Source organism: Nematolebias whitei, chromosome 5, assembly GCF_014905685.2.
Source record: "Nematolebias whitei isolate Nwh7 chromosome 5, NemWhi1, whole genome shotgun sequence".
Classification (NCBI taxonomy): domain Eukaryota; kingdom Metazoa; phylum Chordata; class Actinopteri; order Cyprinodontiformes; family Rivulidae; genus Nematolebias; species Nematolebias whitei.
The window spans coordinates 6,269,162-6,278,390 of record NC_056502.1 but is presented as its reverse complement, the minus strand read 5'-3'; the positions used below and the strand labels follow the sequence as shown (position 1 = coordinate 6,278,390).

At 44.5% G+C, this 9,229-nt stretch overlaps 1 protein-coding gene across 1 annotated transcript; it reads right to left on the bottom strand.

Annotated features, from left to right (window-relative positions):
* Positions 1-3,466: 3,466 nt before the first annotated feature.
* si:dkey-199f5.8 (beta-1,4-galactosyltransferase 3) lies at positions 3,467-9,026 on the bottom strand. The gene is made up of 6 exons (XM_037676543.1): positions 8,978-9,026; positions 7,825-8,060; positions 6,815-7,002; positions 6,608-6,730; positions 6,353-6,457; positions 3,467-4,114 (listed from the first exon to the last, which is right to left on the bottom strand). The coding sequence occupies exons 1-6, from the start codon at positions 9,024-9,026 to the stop codon at positions 3,949-3,951; spliced, it is 867 nt and encodes a 288-aa protein (XP_037532471.1). The 3' UTR covers positions 3,467-3,948.
* Positions 9,027-9,229: the final 203 nt, after the last annotated feature.

Sequence of the window (9,229 nt, the reverse complement as noted above, 5' to 3'; positions counted from 1 at the left end):
AAAGAAATGGTGTACAGGTCCTTCTCAAAAAATTAGCATATTGTGATGAAGGTCATTATTTTCCATAATGTAATGATAAAAATGAAACTTTCATATATTTCAGATTCATTGCACACCAACTGAAATATTTCAGGTCTTTAATTGTTTTAATACTGATGATTATGGCATACAGCTCATGAAAACCCAAAATGCCTGTCCCAAAAAATTAGCATATTTCATCCCACCAATGAAAGACAAGTGTTTTTAATACAAAAAACGCCAACCTTCAAATAATCATGTTCAGTTATGCACTCAATACTTGGTCAGGAATCCTTTTGCATGAATGACTGCTTCAATGCGGCGTGGCATGGAGGCAATCAGCCTGTGGCACTGCTGAGGTGTTATGGAGGCCCAGGATGCTTCGATAGAGGCCTTAAGCTCATCCAGAGTGTTGGGTCTTGCGTCTCTCAACTTTCTCTTCACAATATCCCAGAGGTTCTCTATGGGGTTCAGGTCAGGAGAGTTGGCAGGCCAATTGAGCACAGTAATACCATGGTCAGTAAACCATTTACCAGTGGTTTTGGCACTGTGAGCAGGTGCCAGGTCGTGCTGAAAAATGAAATCTTCATCTCCATAAAGCTTTTCAGCAGATGGAAGCATGAAGTGCTCCAAAATCTCCTGATAGCTAGCTGCATTGACCCTGCCCTTGATAAAAAACAGTGGACCAACACCAGCAGATGACATGACACCCCAGTGACTGTGGAAACTTGACACTGGAGCTCAAGCAATGTGAATTCTGTGTCTCCTCTCTTCCTCCAGACTCTGGGACCTTGATTTCCAAAGGAAATGCAAAATTTACTGTAATCAGAGAACATAACTTTGGACCACTCAGCAGCAGTCCCAGGTGAGATGCTTCTGACGCAGTCTCTTGTTCAAGAGTGGCTTGACCTGGGGAATGCGGCACCTGTAGCCCATTTCCTGCACACACCTGTGCACGGTGGCTCTGGATGTTTCTACTCCAGACTCAGTCCACTGCTTCCGCAGGTCCCCCAAGGTCTGGAATGGGCCCTTCTCCACAATCCTCCTCAGGGTCCGGTCACCTCTTCTCGTTGTGCAGCGTTTTCTGCCACACTTTTCCCTTCCCACAGACTTCCCACTGAGGTGCCTTGATACAGCACTCTGGGAACAGCCTATTCATTCAGCAATTTCTTTCTGTGTCTTACCCTCTTGCTTGAGGGTGTCAATGATGGCCTTCTGGACAGCAGTCAGGTCGGCAGTCTTACCCATGATTGCGGTTTTGAGTAATGAACAAGGCTGGGAGTTTTTAAAAGCCTCAGGAATCTTTTGCAGGTGTTTAGAGTTACGTCGTTGATTCAGATGGTTAGGTTAATAGCTTGTTTAGAGAACCTTTTCATGATATGCTAATTTTTTGGGACAGGCATTTTGGGTTTTCATGAGCTGTATGCCATAATCATCAGTATTAAAACAATTAAAGACCTGAAATATTTCAGTTGGTGTGCAATGAATCTGAAATATATGAAAGTTTCATTTTTATCATTACATTATGGAAAATAATGACCTTTATCACAATATGCTAATTTTTTGAGAAGGACCTGTATATAAGGATCTAAGATGAACGCTAATCGAATGCCAAAGGGTACGCGAAAAGATCTAAAATATATTCTAAACACTAATGTAAAACAATACGGCGTTCTCAACACCAGAGTTCTGGCGACGAGGCCATAGATAATTTGACTCCCACAACCCCCCTATGGCCCAAGATGGAAGCCAACTCTAATGATTCCTCCTTACTAGTTAAGCTTTTTTCTAAATTTAATAAACCCGAGTCTTTTGGGACACTGCTTTGTGTGGAAGAACTCTGTCAAAATCCTGAACCAGGTTTGAAGCTTTTTGGCACTGTCAAACATCTGTACCAACACCTGCATGTTTTAATCACTTTTTTTTTTTGCCTTGGGCAGATGCATCGTACTGGGACTGGAGACAGAGGGGCTTAGTTTCAATAGAAAATGTTCACATTTATGACAAATTTGCATCATTTAATCAGCTGAAAGAGAAATATGATCTGCTTCACTTAAATTTTGTGTGATATTTGCAGGTTAGACATTCCATCAAAAGGAAGACATTTTGAACATCTTCCAGCAGAACACGGGATTTATAGCATTAAAATGCCCACCGGACTCCAGGCACAAAATTCTAAAATTGTACATTTACATTTTGTGAATATAAATGTTTCTGTGCAGTGCATCAACAGAAGAATTATATAATTTCCCTCTGGGATTAATAAAGTATTTTTGAATTCATCTCAGGGCACTGCACAGAAACATTTATATTCACAAAAAGCAAGTTAATGTTATTTATCTGAGGAGCAGACTGTTTTGAGTCTTCACTTTGTGCTTGCTCAGGATGAGTCTGCGACAAAGGCAACAGTGGAAAGGAAAAACTCCCTCATGAGGAAGAAACCTCCAGCAGGACCACATGATTTTCTTTAATGTTTTTATAATCAAGAGAATTTTAATGAGGAAATGCAGCTCATTACTGTTCGTCTGCATCAGTCATTTTCTCCATTGATTTGTTGTTTGTTGCACCTGAACTTTAAATAAATGGAGAAAAACACCTCAAATGTTTCAGATTTCCCCGTTATATTTCATGAAAACAACTTGTTGAAAGTTTACATCATGCACTTCCCGTTTCTGTTAGCTTTCTAAATTACACTTCACTCATCAGATTTCAGTTCCAAGTTGAGATTAATGTCAAAATGCTGAAAAAAAATTAAAAGAAATAAATCAAACATGGCCACCTGAGCCAATCTGTCTCAGGACCTGCAAACATTCACATCTGAAGAGTTAAAAAATCACAGCATATAAAACTAGGACTAAATTTGAGCCTGAAGAGCAACAAGCGTCATTCACCTGGAATCAAAGCTTCGCTTCCTCAAATAAACAGACTGGAGCTTTTATTTTGAAAAATCAGTTTATTATTGATATAAGGCCACTCTGGACTGTGCAGAAGATTTAAGGAGAGCAGAAATATCCAAACACCAAAACCCAGAAACAAAGTGACCGACGAGCTCGTTCATGTCAAAAAAAAAAAAAAAACTAAATTAACACACATTAGCTCAGAAAAACCCTCTGAATGCAAACCTGCATTAGATCATTTGCCATCCAGAGGAACTTTTAGCGGCTAAGGCCACAATAATTTCTCTTCAAAATGATCCTTCAGAACCTCTGAGCTCCACTTCAAAAAAAAAAAAAAAAAAAAAAGAGGCAGAAATCCCTCATCCTTCATGCTCCGCCCTCTTTGGTTTCATCTGGATCAAGAGAACTTTTTTCACAATCAGCTGTCGGAGTGGAGAGAATTGAAGAGAACGGGGGAGGAAGTGATTTACCCAGAGAAACCAAAAACATGTTAAAATAGTGAGAAGCTGAAATCAGTTGGCGTTCACCTTCAACATATCCTGAACGCAGCGGGATGTCCGATCTTCCAGCAGCTGCAGCTTCGGCTCGTTTTCATCGTACAGTTTTCTGATCCCAGAGCTAAATCGTTTAGCATGAAAACAGCCGAGGACTGATCGATAACTTCGCAGAAAACAGACGGAAACAAACCGTCAAAGCCACTTAAATCCTCACGTTTTGAAGCGAAACTCGTCATTGGGCGAATAAATCCTCTGATGGGAGAAAATGTGCAAACAGCCCCCTACTTCAACTGCTGCTCCTTTAAACTCGTTATTTGACACAAATTAAGGTCCGAGTGAAAGAAAAGAAACGGTTCTAAGGCCTCTCAGGGTTTACGCAGCGACCACGTTGCCGTGGATACAGAAACTCACAGAGTCCAACTTTATTCCGTCCGTCTGCGGCTCCTTTGGAAGAAGAATCAGTCATGAGGAGATCTGAGGTTTTTCCCCACGCCGGACAGTTTCTCGCAGACTTTCGTCGAAGAGTTGGCCGCAGGTTACTCTGCAGCCTTGTGGGGAGGCGGGTGCAGACCGGACTCTGTGCCGATGTTGACGGTGATGTTGGTGTAGAGCGGCAGGTAGTCCCTGGAGATGATCTCGTACTCCACAGTGTTCATCCCGTCCGTCTTCCACGTCTGACGCGTCTTCGCCAGCATGTTGAACCTGAGAACAGAGACCAGATGAGTAAACTGGATCAGAACTCAAACTGCACACTTCAGATTTGAGCTGTTCATAAATCAAAATGTCCGGCTTGTTCAGCAGATGGATGCTCCGACTTTTAATTTTGGGAAGATTTATACTTTTCTAAATATATAACTCTAGAACGATGAACTCCCAATGACCCTGCAGCTCCCTTCACCTTGAGCAGGAGGCCCAGACATCTCTTTCTACAGCCACCTCTTCCAGCGGTTCTGGGAGGACTCCAAGTTGTTCCCAGGCAAACAAAGACGTCGTTTCTCCAGCGTGTCCTGGGCAGGGCTTAATTTGACCCTGATCCTGCCGGAACAGGATCCGGGAACTCCCTTATTTTGACAGGGCGCGTTCCGGAAACTGTTTGCTTGGATCTGGCAACTCCCAGGCTTAATAATAAAAAATTTACGAAATAACGTAACAAATAAACAAATAATAAAACCTATATTGGATATGTAATGTGAAAATAATTACAAACACTAATTTTAAAACATAATGAGCTTCCTAAGCACATAAGAGCTGTCGCTTCGCATTTCCGCCTCTGCTCTTAAAAAAATCTCCGCCCCTAAAAGTTCAAAGTCATGGGCAATTTTATATTTAAAAAACCCACAAAAACAATTCAAGTTTTGCGCTACGTACAAGTTCCTGAGCTTCTGTGAACAATCTGATGTGTGAATCACTGCAGGAATTATCTGAACTGCAAAAACGAGAATGATCTCGGCTCATTAAGCCGTTTGTCGTGCAGTCAGAGTATTTGAAACGACGTCGGAGTGACCAGAATGATTCTCTGAACTGAGGACTGAGAGCAACTCTTTTCTAAGCCAGTGACAAAGCGCTAGATATTAGGCAGCCTTTTCCAGGTTTTCATTCATTCATTCATCAAACCTTTATTTATACAGGCTAGCCTCATTGAGCCACAGGGACTCATTTACAAGAGGGACCTGTTCCAGAAAGAACATATAAAGTACAGACTTTACAGACCCCCGCCCGCTATTTGTGTTCCGGCATCGTTTGATTTACAAATTGGGCCCTGGTCCTGGGTCTTCCCTGGGGTCTCCTCCCAGTCGGACAAGCCCAAAGCACCTCAACTGGCTCCTCTCGATGTGGAGGAGTAGCAGTTCTACTCAGTCTCTCCTGATAACTGAACTTCTCACACTCTCTCTAAAGGAGAGTCCAGCTACTCTGCAGAGGAAACTCATTTCAACCACCTGTATCCACAATCTCATTCTTTCTGTCACTACCCAGAGCTCGTGAGCATAGGTGAGGGTAGGAACGTAGACCAACCGGTAAACGGAGAGCTTTACCTTACAGCTCAGCTCCCTCTTCACCACAACAGACTGGCACAGAGTCCACAGTACTGCAGATGCTGCACCAATCCGTCTGTCAATCTCACGCTCCATTCTTCTCACACTCTTGAACAAAACCCCCGAGATACTTGAACTCCTCCACTTGAGGCAGAACCTCACGCTCGACCCAAAGAAAACAATCCACCCTTTTAGGACTGAGGATCAAGGCCTCAGATTTGGAGGTGCAGATTCTCAAACCAGCTGCAAACCGCTCCAGTGAGAGCTGGAGATCACGGCACAATGACGTCAACAGGACCACATCATCTGCAAAGAGAAGATGGAATCCTGAGGCCACCGAACAGGAAACCCTCCGCCCCCTGGCTGCACCAAGAAATTCTGTCCATAAAAGTTATGAACAGAATCGGAGATAACAGGAAGCCCTGGCGGAGTCCAACTCCCACACTGAAGGGATCCAACGTACAGTTTGCAAACCAAACTCCTGCATTGCTTATATAGGGAACTAACAGCAAAGAGTAACAGGCCCCCAATCCCATACTCACGGAGCACCCCCCAGTGTACCCCGAGCACCACGGTCAAATGCCTTCTCCAAGTCCACAAAACGCACGTAGACTGGATGGGAAAACTCCCATGACTCCTCGAGCACCCTAGTGAGGGTAAAGAGCTGGTCCAGTGTTCCACAGCCAGGACAGAACCCACATTGTTCCTCCTGGATCTGAGGTTCAACCAACGATGGACTCGCTTCTCCATTACCCATGAGTAGACCTTACCAGGGAGGCTGAGGAGAGTGATGCCCCTGTAACTGGAGCTCACCCTCCGGTCCCACTTTCTGAAGAGGGGAACCACCTCCCCAGTCTGCCAATCCAGATCCAAATGCATATTTTCTCGTAACATTTTTTTTTTTTACCTCTTGGGGTTCTCGTCGTTGCCTTTGTCCAGTTTGTGTTTGATCATTTTGTAGCGGCCGACTTTCAGTGACGGCCGACTGATTAACATTCCAGCCAGAGACACTCTGAGGACAAACAAACAAACAACAAAACCAGTTTGGTTTTCTCAACATATAAGCCACATTTCAGTTTGAATCTGATTTAAAAGTGTCACAGGGAATTTCATTATTCAAATGGAGTTCTACTTTGGATCAAAACCTCTAAACAGGCCTCACCTGACTCCGATATCGTCGTCCTCCCCCCCCCAGCCCCAGTAGTTGTTGGGGAAGCCGTTCATCTTCAGGTAGTGCAGTGGCGACAGAGCAGACACCCCTCCAAAGTACATCTTGTACGGAAGCCTGGAGAGGACAGAAACAGACGGGTCAGTCCTCTGTGGGCCCGTTGACGCAGAACACCCCCCCCCCGCGGGCCGTCAGCCGTACTTGTAGCCGAACTTGTCCATGGCGATGGCGGCGTGCTTGGGGTTGGCGTCGCAGGTGTACAGGTTGCGGTTGTCCTCGGGGATCAGGTCCACGTCGTGGAAGAAGAGGCAGTCCCATTCCTCCTCCCTCATGGCCTCCCGGAACCCGACGTTCATCAGCTTGGCCCGGTTAAACGTGTAGGTTCCAGCCTGCGGAGCGGACGGGTCGGGTTCGAGAAACGGACAGAAAAGAGAAGGTCCGGATCTTAGAAGGAAACTTTGAACTGATTTAATTAAATTTACTGAAAATGATCTGAGCAGAGACACAAATTGGACCGGTTTCATTAGAGCGCATGTTTTTTTCAGCATGAATGAAAAATATAATAATAATAATAATAATAATAATAATAATAATAATAATAATAATAATAATAATAATAATAATACTAACAACAATAAATAAATATATCACGCACACAAAAACCCCAGAGTGTTGCAGTGAGGTCATCTTTCATGGCACGGAAAGAAAAACCAAAAGATAAAAATATAAACAAGACTATCTGAACTGAAGCTCGTTGTTGAAGCACATAATTACATTAAAACAATTAAGTTCTATTATTTTAAATATTTACAGTCATGTCTGTATAAAAATCCTCCTGCGGGTGAAACTAAAACTGAATAAAGTCCCGTTTGTTTAAACTTGTGTAAATTAAAAAAGGCCTTTAATAAGATACATGAAATCAGCCAATCTTTAGAGAATAAAATATCTTTAAATAATTACGTCAAATAAAATGTCTAATAGTTTGACGTAATTATTATACAGGTATATAATACTATAAAATGAATTAAAATTTTGAACGCCAGTTTGAGCCTCTAACTCCTCAGAGGATCCACCAGGGGGCGCTCTGAGCACGTGCTGATCCCAGGTGGATGTCAGGTCTACCCGTTTGTATTTAAACTGGTTCAGATCCATGAATCGGACCTCGGTGTGTGCTCAGGGTCAAATACCGGGCTCGGTTCTGACAGTCTCACCTGGTGGATGACGTAGATGCCATAGCTAAGCTGCTGCTGCTGCAGGAACGGGTGCAGGTAGTAGAGAAGGAACTTCAGGTGATGCTCCCGGTTCCTGTGGGGGATGATGATGGCCGTCTTGTGCCTGGCCTCGCAGTCCGGCGGCCTGTAGCGCCCTCCTCGGACCACCAGAGGGTTTTTCCTCTGGACTTCAGCCAGGGTGAGACCCGACGGGAAGCTGACGTGGATGGGCCCGCCTGCGTAGATAAATTAAGTCTGTTGTTATTACAGACAGGAAGCAGCGCGCCTAATGGAGCGAAGGCAAACGCTGCGGTCAGAGAATGAGCCGGTCATTTGAATGCAGCACCATGGAGACAAATTTCCACCTCTGTCCGACATGAAGGGAGCTTGTTCCTGGACTGAACACTCCATGAATCTGTTCGCACTAAACCCCACACGGCTGCTCCGGCTTTAGAACGAAAAGTTAATCTTTGACTCTCCAGCCTGATGTGATCCGTTTCTCTAAGGTTTTTTTATTCACTTCCTGCTGCCCGACTGAAACAAACCAGTCCCATAAAGCTTCAGAACAAGCTCCAGTGAGCCCATAGTTACCAGGAACAGTGGCAGAATCAGAACCGGTCCGTGTAGTGGTTAACAGGAACTCAGGGTAACTAAGCTGGAGGCGTGAAGCAGGTCGACGGATGTCGTGAAGCTCCACTTCCTGAAGCCTTCAACCAAATGTCATCTGTTCCTGCAGCAGTTTCTGCTCATAATGAACGCTTTGAACGGAGGAAGTCAGACTTTTGACTTCATCTTTCCTGTGGAGACAAAACCTCTGGAGAAAGGATTCCAAATGTCAAGCTCAATCCATCCATTATCTTCACCATCTTCTTCCTTTTCGAATCACAGGTGTCCATATCCAGCAGTCACTACGTGAGAGGTGGGGGACACCCTGGACAGGTCTCCAGTCCATCACAGGGACACATGGAGACAAATGAGAAACAACCATTCACTCTCTCTCTCTCTCTCTCATCTAGGAACAATTTAGAGTTACCAATCAGACCAACATGTAGGGGAGTGGTGGTGCAGAGGTTAGAGATGGTGGGCCTGTGAAGGTTGCCGGTTCGACTTCCTGTACAGACATCAAAAAGTGGGTGGAAAAAGTGAACCACACCTGCCTCCACCCTCATTTTCCTCCACACTGGGTCCATGAGCAAAGCCATTAACCCCCACCATCTGCTCTCCCTAGATGGCAACTCTCTGCTCCACTCAGAGCTGTGGAAGCGCCAGGAAAGACATTCGGAATAAAAAATAAAAATAAAATAAAAACCATTGCCAAGTCTTTGTACGAGTTATTTTGCTGTGGCGACCTCTGAAGAAGGGAGCAGCCAGAAGAAGAATAGAGGGAAGGGGGGGGGGGGGGGGG

What these genes read in the sequence shown, in the direction of transcription:
- si:dkey-199f5.8 (XM_037676543.1), bottom strand. Translation starts at nt 9,026, where the DNA reads ATGGCTTTGCTCATGGACCCAGTGTGGAGGAAAATGAGGGTGGAGGCA. An exon ending in ATGGACAAGTTCGGCTACAA is followed by an intron (nt 6,731 to 6,814) that starts GTACGGCTGACG and finishes TGTCCTCTCCAG; the next exon opens with GCTTCCGTACAAGATGTACT. An exon ending in AACGACGAGAACCCCAAGAG is followed by an intron (nt 4,115 to 6,352) that starts GTAAAAAAAAAA and finishes CTCTGTTCTCAG; the next exon opens with GTTCAACATGCTGGCGAAGA.